This window comes from Camarhynchus parvulus, chromosome 5, assembly GCF_901933205.1.
Source record: "Camarhynchus parvulus chromosome 5, STF_HiC, whole genome shotgun sequence".
In the NCBI taxonomy this organism is placed as follows: domain Eukaryota; kingdom Metazoa; phylum Chordata; class Aves; order Passeriformes; family Thraupidae; genus Camarhynchus; species Camarhynchus parvulus.
The window spans coordinates 5350158-5376122 of NC_044575.1; the positions used below are offsets into that span (position 1 = coordinate 5350158).

The window sequence follows — 25965 nt, forward strand, 5'->3', positions numbered from 1 at the left end:
GTAGAAGATATTCAGGTGAAATAAGTTTTTTTGTCTGAGCCAGCACAGCTCCTTGCTCAGTTAGGTTTTCTCAGTTTAAGGTACTCAGAGAAACCCTCTACACTAGCAAAAAAATTTAATTTATATAATGCATATCCAACTTCATATTTGAGAGGACACATTTCTGTACTAGGGTAAATGGTGCCTTTACAAGCCTCAGCATCTACCCAGAAAGAGATTCTGTGTTCCAACTTCAGTGATACTTAAGTGCCTTTTGCACAGGAGATGGTTTGAGCATTTATGGGTAGTGGCTATATAAGCCAGGAGCAATGGAAGTACTGACAACTGCTTTAGAGTCATCTCATAACAGATTTTGAAATTTTGAGCATTTCTAAGAATGCTCTTTCTAGGCCTTGCTTGATTTATAGCCCTACCTACTGCACAGTTCTGTGAATCTATTTCCTTGCAAAGATTAAAATATAGAATGAAAAATGGATGTGCAAACATTATGAATAGGTTTTTATATTACATTCTTGTAGCTGCGACTTCTACTTGTAAAGGCATTCCTCTTGTTGCAAAATTTGGTTGATGTAAAATTTTCTTAAGAAAGGATGATTCTGGTGTTTCTTCTTCGTATACTTTTCAAGCCTCATCAACAAGAAGGGAGATTTAATCCATGGAACTGAGAGAAGCTAATATCTAAGGGAGGTCCAGGTGTTAGAAAGGCAAATTACTTGTTGGCAGAATGACTTTGTTACCATTTAGGGCTGGACATGCTTCAATTATCTCTGACCTAGGGGGAGGTTAACAAAGCTTGGGAAGAAGGATGTGCCACTGATAAAGGACACAAAGAATTCAAAATTTACAGGCCAGAAGGACATTTGGCAGAACCCCCAAAGAAGAAACTAATAAAGACAACTCAGCAACTGCGCTGAATCAGCTCCAGCTGGGTAAAAGGTAATTCTAACAAAAAGATCACAACCACTGAGCCAAGAAACCAACCAACTCAAAGGAGAAAGAGCATGCAGACAACCTAGCATGAGAAGTGAGAGAAATAGTGACCAATAGTAGAGAAAATGTGAATTAACAAAAGAACTAGGTAACTTGTACCCAATGAACATTAATGCTTTTGTTAATTAAAATGTATAAACAGTGAAAAGTTTTGATAATTGCTGTGCTGACTTCATGGATTTACTACCCAGGCCCCCTTTCCATGCAGAACTGTAAATAAACCACACCCCTCAACTGTGTGTGTGGATTGACCTATTGCACACCAGGTGAAAGAACTTATTTTGGGACAACATTTTCTCTGCTTCATTGAATCTGTACTAGAAAGACTGAAAGTCTTATTCTAGTTCTTCTTCATATGGTACTTCAGATCTATAATTGCAGGTACAATTAAGAGATGTGGATCCTGGTAGTTAAGGACAATTCCACTGAGATCTGGAAGAGCAAAAATGAGCAAAGGACCATTTTTTATTTCCTATTTTATTTCACCATGCAAACCTCTTTCTCTTTTACTTAATTGCAGGTTCATGTTTATTAATCACACCACACAGATTTCTCATTCTAACTGATGAAATAGCAATTATCTCTTCCTTGGAGACTGCCTGCCAAGGAATAACAAGTTTTAAAAAACTAAATGCTATATAAACCCAGCGCAGACTTCTTTAAAGAAAAAACCTCCCATTCACATAAACTCATGTTTTTGTTTAAAGTTACATTTTGCTTCCACAGTTCTAGTTTTGTCTGCTTTCCTAATTAGCACATCATTTAGGAACCCAGTTGATCATGCCAAATTCTAGCATTATTCATTCTTTCCTACAGAGCAGCATTGAATAGGCAGACTGTATGGATTCCTCTGCCCTTTCCTTGGCCACTTCAGGGATATTCACTTTCCTGTGTACTGGAGAGTCATTTGAATGCAGAGCACTGTCACTTCTCTATGAAGCATTGTTAGCACCAGGATGCAATTTGATTTATTAAAGCACAGTGTACAATTCCTGTAACCCCCAGGAGCTTCCATCAGAATGAAGATCAGAAAAAACATTTAATATGTTCAAAGCAGACAAGCAGGCTGGGTTTTCTTCTTTGTGTTAGTAAGAAGGTATTTCCTTATAGCTGCACAATCTTACTACATCTGTGACACAAAGTTCCGAGATATTTCTGCTCCACCACCTTCCTCCAGAAATAATTGTAATTGGGCTTCTCTTGTTCAATCATGAGACAGGCCATCAATACCCAGTTCTCTTCCAACAACTTTTGCTCCACTAAATTTAAAGGTCTGCTTACATTGGTAAGCAAAGCTAAAACCTGCGCAGCTACTGCACAGACCTGAAATAATTCTGGCTAAAAGGTCTGCTATTCTTGGATATTTTGAGTGCCTGCATTTAGCCACACAGTCTGAAGGCCTTGGTCCCCAAAATGGGGACAGAGAGGTTTGCCAGGCAATCACATGCACATAGTTTACTTTGAAATTTCCACTGTTCAGTAACCCACCCTCATACAGGAAACAAAAACTTGAGCACAAGAAATTCTGCAAGTAGGGAGGACCTCATGGTATTTTCCTCATGTTCTCTCCCATCACTACATCCTTCTCAGTCGCAACTTTCTATTGCCAGAAAACTTTCTAACACACTGAAGACTCTCCTTATGGGCCGAGAAATATAATTGCCAGTAAAATGAACCACAGACATAAAGAGCTGGAATACAGTACTTGTACATGCAATCAAAAAACCATTTAGTAAATATGGAGAAATATACGTGATCCCAATTAATTTGCTTGATATCCTACAAGCAGTTACTGAAGCACAGTCATGAAATCTGACGTGTTCTGGGTTGGAAAAACACTTAGGTATAGAAAAGAGGCCTTTCCAAAAGATGAGGTGTTTCAAACCACCAGCCAGACCACAATATTTTTAATACTGCACTTAAAAAATAAGTTTATATCTCAAAATTGTCAGGGAAATTTAGTTGGCATCTCAAAATACTCCAAGCCAGAAAAACCCAGCTTTTATTAATTCCTCTGCTTGAGTTTGATGGGATTTTTTGCCTTTGGGTTGGTTTTTGTGTGGCTTTGGTTTGTTTGTGGTTTTTTTTTTCTTCCATCCTTCACAGTTTATGAACTACAATTGCTTAAGTTGGTGTTTTAACTCAGACTAAATCACAAAATCCTGGCTGTTTTCCAGACCCAAAACTGGCTGCAGCTTCTAGATAAGCTGGTTGCATGCTTTTCTGTAGGGTTCAGATCCATGACCAGTATGTTGCACTAAGATGTTTGTTCCATCTAACTTAAAATTACAATTTTTTAATTGCTCATTGAGAAGAAAAGGGAAAAAGCAAAAGAAAGTGCTTGTACATCAAGTAAGTATATTTTCTGATTTGAGAGACACCAGAAGAAGTGGTACTCAGCCATACAAAAAATAGCCTGGTTGGAAGGAACCTCAAAGATCATCTAGTTCCAATCAACCTGCCATGGGCAGGGACACCTTTCACTAAACCAGGCTGCTCAGAGTTCCATCCCAGCTGGCCTTGAACACTCACAGACATATTCAGTGTTACACTGCTAAAGTAACCATAGGTGGGCATCGCTCAAACAGTTCTCCACACTTCAGATATTTTTGTAGAAGGTAATCCTCTTACACCTTAAAGGCTAAACACCAGTTTAAAATTACATTGCCAGAACACATAGCATGCTTTAATTTCTTTTTAAAAGCCATTTCAAGAAGCTACAGGTCCAGTGACCATAACTACTTAGATCAGAGCAAGTACAGTTAATTCTATGTATAGAATTAAATAATTGATAAATCTCCATTCTTGCAAGAAAATTGTTTTTTTAGTTCCTTACAAATACACAGTGATTAACCTGCCAAAATGAGCTTTCAAACTTATTTTCTCTCATTCACATCTACTTACAGAAAGTAAAAAGTGAACTTTAACATTTACCTGTACTCTAAGTTAAAATTTATAGGTACAAAATTTCTGCCCCAAGAGCAACAGTCAGGATAAAAAAGGGATTTTGAATATTGATAAGAATCAGATTTCTAATAAGCTTTAGCATCTCAAGTACTGTGTGCTGCTCAGTACAAGAAAGACAAGGAGGCTTGGAGAGGATCCAGCAGAGGTCACAAAGGGGATGAGGGCTCTGGAGCACCTCTCCTGTGAGGAGGCTGTGGGAGCTGGGCCTGTTTAAACTAGAGAAGACTGAGAGGCCATCTCATTAATGCTATTTATTAATGATATTAATAAATATCTCAAGGTCAGCTGCCAAGAGGATGGTGCCAGCCTCTTTGCAGTGGTGTCCCGGGACAGGACATAAACTAAAACACAGGAAGTTTGACCCCAACACGAGGAAGAGCTTTATGCCAAAGGTAACAGAGCACTGGAACAGCTGCCCAGGGAAGTCGTGGAGTCTCCTCCCTGAAAATGTTCAGAACCCACCTGGGTGCACTCCTGTGTCACCCATGCCAGGTGAGCCTGCCTTGGAGGGTGGGTTGGACTAGATGATCTCCAGAGGTTCCTTCCAATCCTAATTCTGTGATTAGCTGAGATCTCATAAAGTGAAGATTACTGAATGCAACTTGACACTAAGCAGGAATTCAGCAATTAAAACATATTAATTATTTGAAGTTTGAGGAGATTGGAGTTTTGTTTTTACTTTGCATTAAATCACTTTTCTATGTATGAATATTCAGTAAATTACTGTGCTCCACAGTACACAGACTCCATATTTTCAAGCTTACAAAGTACTTAAAGCTTCATTTGCTGATTTCTTTTGTCAAGAATCTCAAGAGCACGCTGAATTTTAAACACCACTTGTTTCCCGTTTTAAAATAATAATCAAAAAAAATATCCAAGGTGAATGTCTCTAATTTAGCATTTCTCTGACCAATACATTTACATTTGTAATGATTAATAATGTAATTTAATGACTTGCAATAATGTCATTTTGCTTAATATGCTCATTAATAAATGAAAAAATCCACTGCAATATTGACTTTAGTTGATGAGTTTTTTCTCCCTGAAACTGCCAATGTCATAACTTTTACACTTTACATTTTTGTACCTCACGAGGAGTCATTGCTATATATTGCCACATAAATCTTATTCCTATATTTTCCAAATACTTGCTTGACACTATAATATAGAATTTACACTGTTCAGGCAGAATATTGAGAGCAGTGTGTTCTCTCAACAGCATCAGCTGTGCAAGAAGTTACTTCTATTTTACTGTGGTTCTTCATAATAAACAGGTTTTGCTATACTTAGTGTTTTTTCCAAGCATTGGGGGGGATATATTATTCATACAACATAGAAACTACCTAAATATCCTTTAGCTGGTAGAACTGTGGGAGAAAGCTTGCAATGTGTGTATTTCATGGGATAGTTTGGTGACATCCCCTGAGTTTGACAGCAGGACTGTTCCATATTTTAAATATTTCTAACTGCTTCACAGTGCACTTTCACAAATCAGTCTCAGAAACCTGAAGTGTTTTGTGCAGAAGCAGAAATTCTTGGAAATCGCTTTTTACTGCTGAAAGGGATGCCTGCTTCATCTTGTGACTCAGGACAAGGTTTTCACTCCTCTGCTGCCTGCACTGGTGATCCTCCTGACTACTCCCTCTGCCTCTTGACCATGCTCACCAGTTCAGGATAGCTCCCAGATAAATCCCTGCAAACACACACCAACCATGACCTTTTTTTTGGTGGGGGGAGACTCAACACACTTCAGTGGTTTCCCCAATCAAATGTGTACTCAATCAATTTTTAAACATAGAACATTCAAGAACTGGATGCTGTCATGTAATTTAGATCTGTCATGTGTTTCTATAAATGTAAATAGCATTACACCAGCTGTTATGGGTAGGTGTTTTGGAGACTTGGAGCAGAGTTTTTGAAGTTTTGAAGTTGTCATAAACACATTTACATAGAATATACATAGACTATGTAAAAAACCAAGTATTTTATGGCTTCCTTAAGGAAAGCATGAAAAATTTAATTCCCTACTAACATTAATTATAAAAAAAGGTTCAACTTCACTTTTCATATTTAATCAAGATCATTTTGTGTTCCAAAACTGAATTTTTGAACATTTTCTGGAATATAAAATAAGGTCTAACTTTTAGAACTCAATATAACAATATATAGCAACAACTCCAAGAACTCAAAATATTATTTTTAGTAAGGTCTTACAAATACATTAGTATGAAATATATTATAGGCCTCAAACTGATTGCTGAGTTGTATGCAAGGTGGGAGACAGTGAGTTCTTACTTCATTCTGTTTGAAGAGAATGACTGACCATTCTGCTCAGGTGCATTAAGTTCCCAATTTTACTCCAATCCAAATGTCTTTTAAAAGTACAGGGAATGCATTCTGGACCTGAAGCTACTATTTTTTCTGCTACAGAATACAGAGATTTCAGATTAACCCCAAACCAAAAAGCATCTTGTTTCTAGTCCCATAATTAACTTGCTATCTCTTAGATACTTTGATAACTCAATTTTCAACTGCTCTGCTAGCTCACATTTTACCACTATAACAGAGATGTCCTCTGCTACATGAAGCATTTTCTCTAGTCAATTAATACTGTTGAACCCTCAAGCATTTTTCATAAACATACTCTAAAGAACAGTAGAAAAACAAGAAGAAATAAATGAAAAGACAATCTCACAGAAAAAAAAAATATGCAGAATTAGGAATACATCCCACATTGTTTGAATTCTTGTTTTCTGTACTATTTGATGTTTTTCCTGAACTTTATGATTCTCTCAAGAGATTAAAATTACTTCAGTCCTTATGCAACTCTATGCAAGGAGGTTTTATGAGAAGAGATACAGAAAAAAAACACAGAATGAAACAGGTGAAAGCAAAACCAGCTGGCTTGCTTTCTGTTGTTTCTTACACAGAAAGTTTCAGCACATTTTACATTTATAGAGTATTTTTACAGTGAGATTAACCCTAAGATGAAGACAAGATGAAATGCTGCATAGAAATTAAAGAAATAGCAGATTCCAACAGGGAATCCTAGCAGAGGTACTGCTGAACACTTCCAGTCCTTCGTAACAACCAGAACAACCCAAGTACATGAATGATTTTGTCTGGCACAATTTTAACAATTCAAGGAGTCAAGTTGCTTAAGATTTCAGTGAGAACCCTAAATATTTTCTGCCCTGAACTAACTCACAAATGTACTTTCACAGAACTACATTACTTCCATAAACCACTTCCATAACACCTATGTAGAGAAGCAAGGGGGAAAAAATAATCTTTCAGGGATCATTATGTTTGTTAGCCATTCATTAAATAAGAATTTCTCTACCAACAGAAATGCTCCAGAGAGCATTTTTGCTCCATAAATGCTCCAGACATTAACCCTCCCTCTAAACAGAAAAACACCCTCTCTCCAAAGAAACTCCCTGAAGTCAGAAATATCACAACTTCCTCCAAAAAAAAAACCTCCAACAATGAAAAAATCCCAAAACACAACAACAAAAAGCAACCTACAGCCCCACCACCCCCTCCCCCCAAAAAAAAGTCAAAACCTTACTACCAGAGAATGAGCTTCTAGCAAGTTTTGTGTGCCTTTCTGGGGGTTTTTTTGGGTGGCTTTTTTTTTTTTATTATTTATTTTTTTCTTTGGTTTTATTTGTTTGGTTTGGTTTCATTTAATTCTGAAAGGAATGTATTTTTATTCCAAGGAAGTTCATAACCCACCAAAAAGTCCCTTCTTCGTTTTAGGAAAAAATCTTAGTACTAACTAGGAAACACTTCTCTGAAAAACTGGAATGATTAAGCAAAAATGACTAAACCAAATGACTAAGCATTAAATTGAAATGAACAAGTCTTGAAAAAATCTGTTTATCTACATAATGCTGCTCTCATGCCAAGTCATAATCCCCATTTAATCTCATTCTACCTTAATAACATATGCTAAAACACTTCATTTAATAACCAAGCCCTTTTTCCTCCCTTCTGTCCTCCAAAACTGGTTGATTGTATAAAAAACATAGAAATAGAGAATGTGATGAAAGTTATTTGCAAGAGTCAGTTATTTGTAAGTAGTTCTACTATTTTGAAATGGAAAGAATTGGTGCTGACCTGTTTTTGCAATGAAGGAAAGCAGCACTGATACATTTCTACACCACAGCAACCACAATCTGCACAACCAACTTATGAAAAAACATAAATAACAAAAAGCTATGGAAAGGTAATACACTTGTTAATACATGAATTATAAGAATGTTTTCTAACATATACAAAACTTCTGCAGAAAATTTCCTCACTTTCAGGTCAATCTCTCTACTCCCATCACAGATAAGATCATTAAAAAAACCTTACAGGGGAAGTCAGTATAGTTATCTAATCAATACAGTTATCTGCTGTTCAAATTGTTCCAACAATTTTTCTTTTCAGTTCTCAACAGAAGAGTTTCAATATGGCCCCTTTAATAGCCAAAATGAAAGACAGATTATTTTATTCCAAAGCTGAATAACCCTCCCTCAGAAGTAATTATTACAAGCAATAGCCAAGCCACCATGAAACAGAAAAAGGAACATTTTCACTTGAGAGAAGTGAGGTAGGACCAAAATAGGTATTCATCCAACATAACAAAGGAAACTTCATTATCCAGTCTTTTTATTTTCTCTCTTCAATTTTTAAGTACACTCCATGAATTCTCTACAAGTATTTACATATACTTAATCCTTTCTCCTCTACATATATCTATACATTTAGCAAAACATGCTCCTAGAAATTATAAAAATTACTTCTACTGCCTCTAGCACACAGGCTTGAAAGGTAGGAGTCCATTATGAAATGGACTCTTCTGTATGGAGGAGAGGAAAAACAGTAGCTTCCCAACTAGTTTGAGTCTACTAGTCTAAAATAAATTTCAAAGTCAGGCCTATTTTCATGGTATCCTTCAAATTCTACAATTTTAATAATTGCATAAAAATCAGCATTTGTTAAACTAAAACTGTCTGAGATTAAGTCTAGCAAGTTGCTTCTGTTTGATGCTGAAGGCAATGTAACTGCTTAGTCAATACCAAATATAGTGTGGCAAGGATTAGTTTATCCTTGTGCACAAAGGTCAAAATCATTAAAGCCTGTCTTAAATAGCACAATTATAAATACAAATTAATGTTCTGAAGGTTTGTTCACCCAGGCTCTGGTTAACAGTGTCACTAGAAAATCAGTATTACATGCTGTGATGTTTAGTCACATTAATTTGTAATCTTCGTGTAACATTTATGTGATCTACCAGTACTCACAGTACATAATACTCATAGTAACATGAGAGGCTGTGCACAACAGGGCTGACAGAAGATGCTACAACTCCTGAAACTGGCAAATGTTTGTGGTAAAGCTATGGCACAAATTTCAATGCATATTCCTGTGAGAACAGATCTTCTTAGAGCTTTTCTAGACAGAACTTAAAATCTTGATCTTAAAGTCTTAACTAGATTTACATGAAAGGTACACTATTAAGTCTTACTGATTTCTGATTTTAGGATGACATTGTAACTGCTGCTTTAGATCCTTAATGCAAATGTATCTTATTAAGCATAAGGAACATATTTTGCACTTGGCTTTTTTTTTAATACCTTTTATTAGTAATGTTTATTTCTAGTAGTCTAGAGAAACCACACCTGCACGGAATCAGAGAATCAATTAGGTTGGAAAAGACATCTGAGACAGAGTCCAACCTTTGATGGAACACCACTTTGTCAACTAGACCGTGGTACTGAGTGCCACATCTAGTCACTACATGAATACCTCCAGGAATGGTGAATCCACCACCTCCCTGTGAAGTCCATTCCCATGCTTAACAACCCCTTCTGTGAAGAAATTCCTCCTGTTTTCGAACCTGAACCTCCCCTGGCACAGCTTGAGGCTGTATTCTCATATTGCTGCTCATTTCTGCCTGTGAGAAGAGGCTGATCCCCACCTTGCTGTAATCTCCTTTCAGGTAGTTCCAGAGAGAAATTCAGCCATCCCTGAGCCTCCTTTTCTCTACGTTAAACACACCAGCTCCCTCAGCTGTCTCTCACAGGACTTTAGACCCTTTGCCAGCTTCACTGCCCTTCTCTGGACTCACTCCATCAGCTCCATGCCTGTTTTGCAGTGAGGGGCCCAGAGCTGGATACGGGACTCCAGGTGTGGTGTCAGCAGTGCCAAGTGCAGGGGGACAATCACTTGTCCAAGGCCCTGGTCCTTCTGGTCACACTGTTCTCAATACAAGTCTGGATGCCACTGGCCCCCTTGGCCAGCTGGGCACACACTGCCTCACGTTCAGCTGGCCACAGACCAGCACCCCCAGGTTCTTTTCCACTGGGCCACTTTCCACCCCCTCTTTCCCTAGCCTGCAGTGCTGGGACGGATTCTTGTGGTTGAAGCATAGGAGCTGTAGGATCTTGTTGAACCTCATGCACTGGCCTCTGTCAGTCAGTCTGTCTATCTGTCCAGGTCAGATCCTTTGCCCTCTTGCAGATCAGCACTCCCACCCAACCTGATGGATTACTGGGGGCCTGTTCTGCTCCCTGGCCCTGCCCACCAGCTCACGGCGTTGATTGCCCTGAAGACACTGGTCTTTTAAAGACTGAGGCAAAGAAGGTGTTAAGTACCTCAACTTTTTCCTCATCGTTGGTCACAGTGTTCCCCCTCCACATCCAATAGAAAACAGAGATTTTCCACGACTCTTCTTTTGATGTTAATGTATTTACAAGAGCTCTTCTTATTATCTCCTACAGTGGTGGCCAGATTGAGTTCTAGTTGAGCTTTGGACTTTCTGATTTTCTTTCTACACGACATAACATCCTTTTACTCTTTCTGAGTCTTAAGCCTCTTTTTATTCCTTCCCTGTGTTCCTGCAAAAGCTCCCTGTTCAGCCAGGCCAGTCTTCTTCCCTGCTGGCTCATCTTGCAGCACAATGGGGATAGGCTGCTCCTGCACCTCTAAGATTTCTTCCTTAGTATTTCTTTCTAGCTTTCCTGGGCCTCTTTGTTATTAAGGACTGCTTCTCAATGGATTCTCCAAACCATTGTCCTGAATAGGCCAAAGACCACCCTCAGAAAGTGTGGGAACCCAGGGCACTGGGAATATTTCTCTGTTTGCTCTGGGGTGCCCTGACCCCCAGGGCAGCACTGACTTTGACCCTCATTCATGGAGTAAGTTTCCCAGACTTCAAGATAGACTGGAATCCACAAAAGTTGGAATCCACAAAAGTGTGCAATAGATTATAGAGAGCAGTGTAGGTGTATCACTGGGTGAGAAATGTAGGTTTTGGGATTTTTAGTACATTGTGGATGGAAGCAAGATGGAGGGCACAGGGTGTCATCCTGGGTTTCTTCTTCATGCTGCTTCTTGCTTCTTCTTCATGGGTTTGGGTGGCATTTTGTAATTGGGCAGAAAAGTCCCCATTGCAGCTCTTTGGGATCAGTTATTGGGTTAAAAGGGAAAATAATCTAGGTGTCAGTTCTTAATTGGATAGTTTAGCTTTAAAAGACCTTGTAACAAGAGATTGTTGGCCATTTTTGTGGTGCTTTTCCAATACACTGAGCCTGGTGCGGACAGCATGCAAAACTCTAGATAAGATAACAATAAACAAGAACCTGAAGACCAAAAGAATCCAGTGTGTCTCTCTTTCCTGACACAAAACCACTCCAGGAGGGTCTCCCCCGGCAGGGGAGCCTCCTGGGAGGGCCCAGTCTGAGGCCCAGAATTTGGGGAACAGGCAACAGGTACCCCAACAAGGCAGTCCAAGACAGATATTTAGCTGATGCCCTTCCTTACCTCCCCACAATTCAAAAGCCATCATTTCAGGGTCACTGTGCCAAGACAGCTTCCCAAAAGAAAAACAGCTAGGAATCATGGAACATTAGCCAGCTACTTACAGAATAGTTCAGCTCCCTCTTCATCCTGGTTGGATGTTCCATAACACACTCCCAATCGTGGTATCTGCCTTGCTAGCATTCTCACTGATCCTTACAGAGGCTCACTCCTATAATCCATGCAGTCAAAACATTCCCTCATGTTCAGAGCCACCCCACTGCCTCTCCTTGCTTGTCTGAATGCAGCCATCCATTGCAGAGCTCCAGCCATGTAAGTCATCCCACCACACCTCTCTGATGGCAACTGCATCATGTCCCACTGCACATCATATAGCATTTCTATTCAATAACGTCAAGAGAAGAATCAAACAAAACTAAAAGTCTACATTGAAATACCTTCAGAAAAAAGTTCTAATTTAATCGATCTCAACTACAGCATATCAAATTTGTAAGTTACCTAATGACTGTACAAATAGCTTGTTACACACTCTGATTCTGGAATTATGGTTTACAAGCCATTAAAAGAACAGAAGGACTTTAATTCATCCTACAGTTTCTACAAAAGCAATCCTCTTACTCTCTGTTGAATTCCAAATCAACTCTTCAAAGCTAAGTCAAAGAAAAGAAATGAAACATCTAACTCATGTTTTATGATTATTCATTTTGTTTAATGACAATATGAATTGTCTTTTCAAAACCTGCTGGTTGCCTCTATCTGTGGTTCTCACATATTTGCCTACACATAATGCTGCTCCTGCCTGCAATTGTGAACAGGTGTATTATGAGCCCTTCAATAGAGTCGGCTAAGATTCTGCTTAACTAGTGATTAATTTACATAAATTAAAAGTTTTTAGTCTGCTAAAAATACATGAAATAAATTTCTTAAAGGGAATTATAAAATACACTGCAGCATTTCCTGTAACAATGAATAAGGGATGTCTCCTGCCTCAGATCTCTTGGGATCTGCAGCAATGTCTACTTCCACAATAACGACCTGCAATGCTGTCCACAGCCTCCACAGTCCTGTATGCTCCAAATTTCTATCACTTCTACCTGCTTCTTCAGTAACAGTCCTGTTTGCTAAAGGTACAAGGATAGAAGTTTCATAGAGGCATGAAAAGCAGTAAAATCAGGTTAGCTGTTTGTTTTGACAGTGGTCCTGATAATCAGTATAGTACAATCCTTTTAGATCATCCAATATACCTGTATCCAACGGATTATTTAGAAAAATAAATGTGAGCATTTTAAAGCTTTAGAAATAATCTATGCTAGCTTTTTTTGCATTTCTTATATTTCTTAATTCACTAGGCATCCACCTTAGTCTACTCATGCTAGATATACTTCAATATTTTGATCAGGGTAGAAAAGCCGCCTACACTGTTTTAAAACATGAGTATTCATTTCAACTGGTAAAAAGAATTGTTTTCTAAATTGGAAATGCAATTTCTGAAGAGAAGAAAACAAATCTATTTCTTTTTAGTCAATAACATAGCTTGTTGCAATAAATTTAAACACACCCTTTTAAGATTCCAAGTAAAAATAACATACTATTGTGCCATGCTGAATATTCTATTAAAAAAATATTGAGAAAACAATCAAATATTTTTTCTTTGCCATTCATTTTTAACCTGAAGTCTTACCTCAATTTGACTTCAATTTTATAGTCAACCCCCTGCCCAGCTATTAGCTGAGTATCTTTCTGACAAAGTAGGCGTACCTGTAACAAGTTTGGTATACAGTACCATGTAAGTCAACACTGAAATGGAATGCAGCAAGAAGTCTGATTCATATAGTCCTTTAAAGAGTTATATAATAAAATTAAATTAAAATTAAGTTATTATTATAAAATTAAATTAAAATTAAATCATATAATGATTTACTGTCATGTTATTCAAGAATATACAGATACATTTTCCCTTAATGTTTTTTTTCAAGCCAAATTTAACTACTGACCTGACTTTCACTTGGAAAGAAAGAGATGAGAAATAGCTATGCTATGACATTAGAATGTACGAAAGTGGGAAAAAAATTACACACATTTTGTCTTTCTCTTATTTCTATTGGAAGGACACCTATGTCATGATTTTAAATTAATAAGAAAATTAATTATTACACTCATTAGAACAAATAGCCAGTTATACACACTGCACGTATTAAAGTCAATCTCCTGACATCAAAGATTGCTAACCATACACAAAGTCCAAAACCAAAAAGCTCCTAATTAATGCCCAAACCCTGAAAAAATAGGTCTGAGATACTCTTCTGTATGATAGCAGCCTGTAAATTCCCAATTCATGGTGCTGCTTTTTTCCATTTCCTGCTGTAGAAACCATTTAATGCACACTGTTCCACGCGCAATTTCAATACCAGTTGAACCTGGAAATATATCCTTTCTGACTGCTGGTATTAAAACTAACCAGAAGAGTGGGTGGCTTAAAAATTGTCAGATTCCTGAGTTTAAAAGCCAGACTTTTTCATGGTGAACTTATTTAAAAGCCTTACGCTGTCCTCGTTACTCCATGAACGCTGTACAGGTTAAATGCATAGCACAAGTACTAGCTGGATTGCTTTGCTATTTTTCCCCCCCTGTACTTGACACCTCTGTAGCAATTTCACAGGGCTAAATGTACACTGTTACTGGGAAATTATACAGGCTATATGGAGAAGTTTGACAATTGCATCTGTAGCCTTTTTTAGCATATTGGGTTTTTTCCTTGAAACAGGGATGGCTCCTTCTCCAAGCTGGAGCCCTCCACAGGGAACCATGTCACTGACCTCAGACAGTGGGTCTTGTATGGGCAGAATTTTCTTCTTTTCTTGCTGGCACAGATTCTGCCACAATCTAAACATTAAATATCCAGATTCAATTTTCAACAGAAACATCCTTTGGGTATGATGTGCAACTCTTCCTACTGACATTCAATGCCCTATTACTTACAGGTACAAACCATTTTTTCGCCTTGCCTGTTGAGTTCTAAGAGAAATGGAAATATGGCCTTGCCATGGCTGCATTCCTCACTTTAGCATATTAGAAGGCACATGATTAAGCTCAGTACTAATTTGATGAGCGCTGGCATTTCCCCTACTCATATTATGCAGAGGGCTAGCAATATCCTATGAACCACTCTAAACAGAAAATTTTAAGAAAAACAAAGCAAAAACAACTTCTAAAACAAAGGCTTAAAATGTTAAATTAATAAATAAACTGCGGGTGTTAAAGGTGTACCTGGGACACTAGGTGTCTTGCAACTACTGTAACACCCATTCAGTGCCCATTGAGGTACTGAATTAAGGGCAAAATTAAGGTACCCATTAAGCACAAAATATTCATAAACATCATTCAGAAAATAAAAAGAAATTCCACAAACTTGGAAGAACAGTGCCTTTTATTTCCCAGAATAAGATGACTCTCAGAGAAATATAAAAGGAGCTAAGTTAGAAAGGTTTGTATACCTGAGAGCTTTTGCGTGTTTGGCAGTGGGATGCCATAAAGTTGGGACAGTTAACTCTTGTACTCCCTACACAAATAAAAAGTTATAAAACTGCTGAAGAACAGTATCCTTCAGAATACCAAACATTAAAAGTAAAATGGGAAGAGGGCAAAGCCTGAAGGAGTACTTCCATAACACAAGTGACAAAATCTTTTATCAAGAGTGTCCCTTTTCTCCTTATTTCCCCAGAATGAAATAAACAAGATGCATGAACTTTTCCCATAGAACTCGAGTAAATATGCTAGCTGGTTGTAAAACAAGAAACATGTTGACCAAAAAAAGACAGATCTGTGTATTGTGCATTCCACAGTTACTCTTGTTTCATGAACCTTAAAGTGAGTAGTAAATCTGATGCGCATTAACAAAATATAAAGGCTATAAAGAAAGAAAGAAAAACTAGAATTCACTCAATGTATCTTCAAGGATCTAAATATGAAGCAAATTTTTTAAAAAATTTAAAAGCCAACTTTCACACAAGAAGATTTTACTCTGAGATCTGCTATTTTAGAGAAATTAGAGCTAAATATCACAAGCTGAATTTTACAAAAAAGTCTGTAACTCTCTTGTATTTAAATAAGAGAAGAATTATATCTTTTAAAAAAATCTGAGTGTTGTCTTGGTTCAGGTGCTGCTAAATTGAATGCAAATTTCTTATTTTCTTTTCACATGTGCAAGGAAGATTCTAGGATATTGTTCTATTGCTCATCAATGGGGATTCATGAACTCAATGGATGTTACATTGATTATGAAGGTATCATATGTGTTTTATTTAGTAATCACTGAAGGTAATCAAATAATTGATTTAAAGCTACAGGCTGTTATTCAAGTTTTACTTTACTTTAGTGCAATCCTGCCAAGCCACTTAATATTCTCAAGGCTACACATCATCTGAACGAGGCAAACTCCCATGACCTTGTGTAGAATCCCAAAAGGTGGCTTACTGTGTGTGTTTCAACACACTGTGGGAAAGAAAAAGAGGCTGCTGGAGAAGGGGGCCATGCAGAGGCAAGGCAGCACTTTTCCAGGACAAACATCCTTATTCTAGTTCTTGGAAATAAGCACAATGCAGCGCAGCTCAAGGGAAGGAATGAGGCCAAGAAGTGGGCACAGACTATAAAGGTGGGGATCAAGACCACCAAAGACCTCTGGAGCCCTCTGACCCATTTCCAGAAAGATCTGAAAGAACAGCCTGAGTATGGGGACTAACTTGAACAGAAGGTGAGAAACTTTAGGTTTTCCCACCCTAGAGCTATCTGTAGAAAGGTAACCCCTAATCAAGCTCAGGCTCCCCCCTTCCCCTTTTTCCATCTTACCACACTCCCACGTGCTTACATAGTAAGACAGGCACCAACATACCAATTTCCATGCCAATTGTGTAATTTATTAATAAAACTTTAGTGAGTATCATCAGGTTTAATCTAGTGTGCTAAAATTTCCACTTCCGTAATTACTGAATAGTTTTGGGAACAGTTTCCCATTAAATTTAAAAGTACCATTTTAACATGTGACATTACCACAGCAAGATGAAGCAGCAAAGAAACACACCACGTGAGTGAACACTGAAATATTTAAACCTGACTGCAGTATCAACTTCTGTACATCACCTATTTGATGGGAATGGCTTAAACAGTTACAAATTATGTTTTATAAGCCAGTGATGCAGTAGTCACCTCATACAAAGGACACAGATATTCTTTAAACCCTTAATTCTGCTACACTTAGTTCTTTTCAGAAGCTATTTAAATTTTGTCAGTTTTGGTACATATGCAACTGGAAACACTACATACAATGACATTTAAACAGACAGAAATGCAAGTTTTTTTCCGAGTCAAATGGACTGACTATTATTTCTTTAAAACTGCTCTTACTGTTTAATTTTTACAGCATTTTAATTCTTTCTGCGCCCAGGAACAGACAACAGTCTGCCCTTGTGCCAAAGAAGCTCCATCTAAGTAAAAATTAGGGAAAGAACTAGGATGTTTGAAATGGGAACAGAGTAAAAGAAATACATTGAATTAAATTAAATGTCTGCTTTCATGATCTTTCCCGAGCCAAATACAGCACATCTGTGTACTGAAGAGCAGAGAGTGGTTTTACAAGCAAACAAAAAAGCAGATGAGTCTCTATTCACTATCTATGCACTTGAGGACAGTGGTTTTTTTCATATATGAATGCCTATGTATTCATATATTCATATATATTTATATATGAATGCAGTGACCTCACAGAAAGCGGTATTTGAGACTGATTTCTCACCAAATTAAACTGCATAGGCTGCACTAATTGCAACATGAAATATGCTTAAGGAAACAGAAGGAAAGCAGCAATGCTGTAATGGGTTCTGCCCCTTCCTCTCTCCACTGTGTCACTGAGGCACCATGGTTACAGATTAATTACCCAAGCCTTACCCTTTGCATTGAGCCAAATGATCTTATCCCTCAGCTGAGAGTAAAATGAAGACAGCTGCAAGGCTAAACTTTCTAAAAGAGGTCAGGATGGATTCCTAACAATCACAGCTATTTGGTATCCCCCATGCCATTCAGCACCTAAAGAATAGTCTAAGTGTCAAAGAATATAGCTCTTGTTTCAGAGTTTCAAAAGGTTAGTGCAGTTAACCAGCTGTCTCCTGAAATTCAAAAGTCATCAGATTGGACTCTTTCAGCACACTTCATTGCAGATTATAGGTATTAAGCCCCTCAAAAATATCTGGTCCGTTGGCAAACATCGGCTCTGTTCAAAGAAAGGGGAAGAAAACAAATCAAAACCAACAAAAAATCAATAGTATCTATTTTCAGACGAGGAAATAACAGGAGCTTCTGTACTCTTCATAGAACAGAGGAGTAGAAGTACAGCAGGACTGATGGACTATGCCAGCCATTGATAAGCAGTACGAATACAGTGGCTATTTTGGACATTTTGGCACTGAAAACAACAAATAATTATCAACTGATTCGTTTCAAGACAGCATCTCAAAGGTTCAGCTGCTAAACACCTAAACATATTGCACCCTTGCTGAGTTTCACCCCATCCTGAAAAATACTTCTTAACAAAAAAATCTAAGTGAAGCAGTATAAAAATTGATTTTATTTCTCCATTTTCAAGAGAGACAGTCTCTCTTTGCCCATCAAGCACACATTTCATTACACTGCCTCAGGAGGAAGAAACTTCCTTAACAATCTAATGCTACCAGAGCACAGCTGCTGCTTTTCAGTCTTGTCAGCTCAATTCCTCCACATATTTTTTTCTTTTCCCTTCCACATTTCAGTAAAATCTCAGGTTTTTTTCCCCATGCTTATTGCCACAGACTAGCCTGAAACAAACACATGGGTGCAAAACCATCCAAACATGATGAGGATGATGCATATATGCTGAGCATAGCGTAATTGCTGGGTTTATTGCTGCTCTTGGTTCACCAAGCAATTCTGAGGTACAAAGTCACAGCTCCTACTTCTGTAGTCTTTCATATAAACAAAAACACAAATCACCTGAAGAACTGCATCAACCATAGAGAATTAAACACTATAAAGCATGAATAAACGACTTTGTTTACCAGGTACACCAGGTAATTTGTCTCCCTTCCCACCACCAAAAGAAGTTATATAAACACCATAAAAACTACTGATTATTTGTTTATATATGATTTTACAGTGGTGAAGTTACAGAGACTGGGCCCAGTTTCCATAAATTCCTGTTTCCCTGTTGTTGCATAGGAGGTGTTTTGATGCTGTCAAAGCAAGAGCATATATCTGGGTCATGGATAGAAGTGTGGTGGCCTGGAAGACTTTTAAATGGAGACATTAGAAAGATATTCTCCTGCAGTTCCATCTCCAACTAAAAGGGAAAGGTTTTAGTTCTAAAATTACATGTGACTCAGCAAACACATGCTCTGTTTTCTAAGTGCTTCAATCTGTCCAAAGCACTTTGTTTTTCCACTTCCATAGTTAACAAACACAAAGAAAACCTACCTATTTCCTGCAAGGAAACTGACCACAAATTGACTAAATATGACCATTCAAAAATAACAACAAGACTATGTAAATGACTGGAAAAACCAGCACTTTGGGTAATATACACTAGCTGGCAGCAAATGAGTCTTTTCTTCCTAAGACAGCACGTGAAGGCAAAATACACCAGAATTTTTTGATATTTCTCTGCTTTCTTCCATAGAAACAATTAATCAGTATCAACAAGTAAGATATCAATAAATTCTGTACACACTTATTTCTTCAGCTTGTAAGATTCATGTACTGATTTCTCTAATGATTGACTGAATTATTGTTTGTATCTACAAATACAGCAGAAAAAGAGGGAACACTACAAAAATATTGCTAAGATAAAAATCAGTAAAAGTAAATATTAAAAAACACCAGAACTATGTAAATGGGAAGATGAGCGAATAAGGAAAGAGTAAAGAGAATAATAGAAGCACATAAAAACTGCTATTTGATGAAATGTCATATTTATTCTTCAGTATTTCTAAAAGGTACTTGCCCTCCAATGCGTTTGAAATAGCAAATATAACAATACACATCTTAAACCTTTGCAGAATATTAATACTGAAGGATGAAATGAAAATTTTCTTTTCCTTTCCAACAAACACATCACTTGACTTCCGAACAGAGAATATTTACAATCTGACCCTTAAAGACAGACAGCACACCCATTGTGCAAAACTAGACAATAGCAAGAAACACTGCTTTGACGAGTGGCATAAATGAGGTTTCTCTGTCTGCAGAGTGGTACATGACAAGGAATACTGTCTGTGAACAGTTTTCTATTAAATAGAGAAAATAATATTGAGCTCACAGTCTCACTGAAAAAGGGATTACAATTTAGGTTAGGATATCCTTATCTTCTGTATTGACTGTAAAGTAATAAATGAGACACAGGAAAGTGTCAGCATTCTAATTTTTCTAAACACTAAAGAATACACTAAAATGTCAAAAGTAACTCCATGGCAAGTCTCTTGGGCAGAAATGCATTATATATAGCATAACAAGCAGAATTCCAACATCACAGAAGATTTCTTTTTTTTTTTTCTAGCCAAACTGAGACTTTTTTTCTGGATTTTTAGTTTAGGTTCATGATCTTAGATATACGGAGCACCATCAATATTGCCAATGCCTTTTTCTCTGTTCCTTTGGCAGCAGGCTGCAAGTAGCTTCTAGTTTGCTGTGTTAGGCACTTTCCTATAAGTCATCAAAATAAAGCCATCAAGCCAAACACATTCCATGAAATTATGGAGTTGCACCACTGGTTTAAGCACCCATTATATTTAAATACAGTCCACAACAAAAGCACATAGTTTACAGGTATAGTACAGCCACATGTCACATCCTAAATACCACATCTGTACCTCAAATATAAATCCTTACAAGCCACCAACCAAACAAGCATCATCATCCACACTGATAGAAATCAGAAAGCTTTTATGGCCAAGAAAATTTAGACAACAAAACTGTGAACTCTGTGCAGGAGAAAAATGATATTTATTACCCCTGCATTTCTGAAAGAATTCAGAAAGCATGTTAAGAACCTACAGCAAAATAAGGTATCATATTTCCTCCTAACTAAGTAGCCTACTACCACTGTGCAGAATTAATCTTCAATTGTGGGGAAGAGAAGGGACACTACTGGACCTTAGTGTGAGATCTCCCAAGTGAAAATCAGTTCTGGCTTCCTGCCAGGCAGGATGTTCCAATGGCATGGGCACAGCCAAGAGCATTCACATTCAGTGAGCCTCAAACTGCACTTAAAGTCTATAAAGTAAGGCTCCATCTGCTCTCATATCAGTCTAAATTCAAAACAGTTACTTTCAACATCTCATGATGTTTTTATGACCAAAATGATGTTAAAAACTAGAAACAAGGATTTTCAACTTTCCATGCCAGTACAGTAACATCGGACAGGTTCCTCTGTATAGTTTCCTCAAGACACAGGCTGAGTTATTTACACACGTTTATCTGAAAGGAGGGAAAAATTATTTTCAAGTCCCTTAAGAATAATTACCAAACCCAACAAATGTAAAGAAAATAGCTGACCTAAATAATACATCCAAGGAAAGCTCAACCATTCTCAAGCTTAATTAGCAAAATCATCATTTTTATCACTACCAACAATAGACATATACCAGATCAACACCTGTAAATTCATTAAACAGCTTGAAATGACCACACTACTTTTACTCTGCTACAAAAACCAGAAGATGCATTATTCTTAAGCCATTGTATTACAGATTGCTTTGTAACACCAGTGCAGTAAGACTGACAATGAACTGTACTTTTAGAAAAAAAGTTACCACCAGCTACTTCTCCACAATTAAAAAATGCTGCCTTTTACAGCCCTGTTGTTTTACATTCATTTAATGAGTTGCTGTAGTAGAAACATTACAATTGTTATTGAAGTGCATCTTCTTGTGTTTATGGTCCTGCTCTCTGCTACAAAGCATTCTACTGCAATCAAATTATTCAGTGTCTTGTATCTTTGTCGTATTTCACATGTGGACAGAAAGGAATGCGCTGTCACAAGAAAAAAAAAAAAAAAGAAAAAAGAAAAGGAAAGCTCTGTTTCACATCAGGCTTCTTCTAAATAGTTGTATTTTGTTGTTCAGACAAAAAAAATTGGTATACAGCATTTCAATAGTAATGTTCAAATAATATTCAGAAAACTGTCATTTTAGCTAAAAGTAGGGAGGTCTCACTAGACAAGATCATCTAGACCATAGTTACTGACCCCAATGACTGCCTTCATGTAAGATTCCCTTTTACAAGCAGCATTCCAGTCAGACTATTCAGGTATCTGGGGCCACAAAAGCAAGCAAGTGGCCACAGAAGAAGATCCTGAGCTTACTGTGCACTGTGTCTACTCCCTGAACTCCTCAGGGCAGCGAGACTCATTTCTGATGTCATATTAAACCCTCTATTGTCTTCAGCGTCATTTGAAAAAAATCAGCTTATCACATCTATCACATTAAATGTGCCAAAGGAAATGTAAAAGTGGACAGGAAAACACCAATTTCATATTTTTTTACCAAGCTAAAATAATCTTCAAAAATGTTCCTCTTGGCATTTTGAGAGACTGATTTTAGAGCAGTAATTTTTGCTTACACCATCAAAACACACATGTTTAACTGGATAGACAAATTCAATTCAATCCTAGGACCCCTTTGGCACCACAACCAACCAGAAAAATGATTCAGACTTATCATTGTGTCCCAAAGCCATACCAAAATCCAGTTTAGATAATGCAGAAAAGATCATTCACTTCAAAATCATGAACTTTCTGTAATTTTATGGGCATTTGATTGATGCATGTGATTTTAGACCAAGTTTAGAAGAAGTTACATACAATTATGAAATTAATGGTGATAGCTGCGTACTTTCCTCTTCTTAACAGTGTTAGCAAGTAAGAAAAGATTACACATTGCTTAACTCATTAATTCATATTTGTTTGCAATTAGGCTTGAAGACATGTGAGATCTTTCAAAACAATCACCATAATATGATGCAAAAAGGATGGCATCACTGCCTGACAAGGAACAAAAATCCATGAGCTGTTCACCTCTGCAACACATACTGCGTTCACTCATTTCAGCACCAATGTATGAAACAGAGTACAAACTTTTACAAAAATAAATCCTCATGATGGAAAACTCTGTCCTGCAAAGTTAATCTTTTGCCTTAGCTAAGCAATTTCACATGGAAAGATACTGTATCCCGACTTTTTGCAAGAAAAACTAGTCCTGCAATCCTGCCTTGTTGGGTCCAACCAACCAATGAGGCATAGGTTTACAACAAGTATTAACTGCCTTCTACTGAAGGAGATTAAAGCATAATCTCTTCCCAGTAAATGGCATGTTGACATCGTTACATTTTTGAAACTTCCTCTGTGTGCTGTTGAAATGTTGAACTCTATCTCCTCCACAGCCAATTAAAAACCAAGTGACTGCTAAAGAGAATAGACCAGAACTTTTATAAATCTCCAACTCTACAAAAGAATTTCAGCCCCCTTCGTAATGGGATGACCAATCTGGTACCAAAACTCACTTTGCAACACATGCTATACTGGGGTGGAATTTTGATTGGAATTTCTCTCCCACTGATCATTTTCATCTCTCAATTACATAAGAACATAAACCATCACAGGCCGCAACATTGTGCTCTTACGAAAACATACACACGCAGAATTATGATTTTCATAATTAGCATCCACATGCCAATTTCAACTTGGTATTCTTTATTACTATTTCTTGAAAGTTGAGGGAGGATTTGAATTCATTAGTTTTTTTGACAACTATCCAGAATTAACTATGCTTCATTTCTCACACTGGTAACATTTGTTCAAGAAGATAAGGACTCAATTTTAGGGCTCTACACTAAACACCTTGACTCCCATGAATGTTCAGGCTGTTTTTAAGCTTTCCATATCTCTTTTAGGTTAATCTGCATGAGCTCATGCAAGATACAAACCTGCATCTGCAAAAGCTGGTTTGGTGTCTCCTCTCCATTTTAACTCTTCTTCCAAGGATGCATCACTCTTTAATGAGCATAAAATTATTAATCCAAAATAATTCACATGACTGCTAGTGAAAGTTTCCTTAGACCTTTTATTAAATCAGAAGAGTTGAACCACAATATATTCCTCCAAGGGCCATATTCCAAAGCACATCAGCATGGTTCATATGGACCAGCACTGTGGAAGCCCAAACCAGAAATGTTACCAAAAAAAGCAACCTCCTTGTGCCAATAAAACCCCATTCTGAAGTAAGGAAGTTACTGGATAAGTGAAGCAATTTCCTGATTTCTCCCTGCATTCAGACATTTTCCTGTTCAGAAATTTTCAATTATTATTTGTCTGTGTATGCAGCTCCTGCTGTCCCTTACTTGACTATGTAACAGGCACACATTTTTTCTTTTCTTTTTACATCGCAGTGAACACCTTATGTTTTAAGCCTTAAAACACGCAACGCTTCTGCAAAAGGCTGTTTTGATGCGCATTTAACAGAAGGAGACACAGCATAAAGGAAAAAGTCACATTTTCCTGAAAAATGTACACATGTATATCCTCCAAAAACATGCTTTAAATTCTCATAACTATTTATTACACACTTATTTCTGTGTTATTATTCCAACACAGCAGAGAAATACCATAGTCAAAATTTCAGCTTGATTTACTGATAAGGAACTGGAAGTTGAGCAGTGTCAACAGCAGTATCATAATAGATCTGCTCTGTACCCAACATTAATTTCTCATCTGTGTACATCAAGACAATGGGATAACATGTCTCAGCTTTACCTTTTCTTTGCTGAACATATTATACTGATAACACAGACAATATACTGTCTCTGAGCAAGAGAGCAGAACACATTATCTTATCAGAACACTGCATGCTCAGATCAGGTTTATTTTTTAGCTGCAATAGATTTTGTTCATATTTTCTCACTTTCACAGAAAGGAATTATTCTAGATTGCAGCAACTTTTTATACACTTACTGGCATTGAGATAACACTACAATATCTTACAGTAAAAAAGTAAGTCCCTGGTCATTATTCAGATATAGAATCCTGAGATGAGATTGTTCAAGTGTTTTGCACTCTATAAGGGAAAACGTTAGCAATTCTCAGTTTCACCTGTTTGCCTTTACAGTGAGTCTGTCTGGTTTAACTGCTCTAGATATAAAGCTTAATTTGTCACTGCCTTGTTACACTCCACAAAGCTGTGGGTCAAATTATACAGGAGCATCTCCTTCCCAGCATAAAAAAAACCCCAAAAATCGACCGACCAACCAAAAAACCCCAAAAAAAACTCCGAACAAACAAACAAACAAAAAACCACCAAGAGAACATTCAATCTTGAGACGATCAGCAGCGGGAGGGAGACAGAAAAGAATCAGAGACGATCTTTGCGCTAAACTTAACACCCCAGCAAGACCTGAAATCTGTATTATTTATCTTCCAAGCACTGAACCCGAGAAAGGAAACAAAGCAGGAGCACTCTGAGGAAAGCAGCTGTCGGTACTCACCTAGTGCCAAGGACCAGAGCAGGGAAGAGAGGCAGCACGTAACAAGCAGCGATGAATTTCATCCCGGCCCTCCTTCTGTTTGCTCCTCTTCCTCACAGCGCCTCCGTCCACGTCTCCTCCAGCCTCGCCTCGCGCGGGGAGCTGCGGACAGGTTCCGGCAGGACAGACAGACAGACGGCGCGAGGGAGGGAGCTCCGGCAGCGGGGTTGGAGCTCCGGGAGCGGTGTCAGCGCACAGCGAGCCGGCGGCAGCCCCGGGCCCGCCCCGCCGCTCCAGCGCCGGCGGCTGCGCCAGGACGCGCCCCTGAGGGGCGGCCCGGGAGGGATTACGGCGTGAGGCTTGCGGCTTCATGCCGCGGGAACCGCGGGGCACGGCCGGGAAAGCCTTCCTGGAAGAGAAAAAAAAAAATAAAAAAAAAAAAGAAAAGAAAGAAGCCGCAGTTAAACCACCAGCGGTACTTTGCAGTTAGCGTCTTTATGTGATGTGAGTATAAACAAGACAGGTGATACGGAGGCAGGAGCTGTTCCGAGGAGGTGTCAAGCCCCAGGGCAGCCTGTCACCGCTGCACGGAGCCACGTGTCGTTTCTGCAAAGCTGGAACACACAAGCTGCTGTTTCAATCAGGTGTTCATTCACCCCATGA

General features: G+C 38.0%; 1 protein-coding gene across 1 annotated transcript in view; it reads right to left on the bottom strand.

Moving 5' to 3' along the window:
• Positions 1-25702, bottom strand: part of LUZP2 (leucine zipper protein 2) — a 151178-nt gene extending 125476 nt beyond the window's left edge. The window contains exon 1 of the mRNA XM_030950207.1: positions 25324-25702. Within this exon, the coding sequence (XP_030806067.1) occupies positions 25324-25385 (62 nt within the window). The 5' untranslated portion in view covers positions 25386-25702. The remainder of the gene's footprint in view (positions 1-25323) is intronic.
• Positions 25703-25965: the final 263 nt, after the last annotated feature.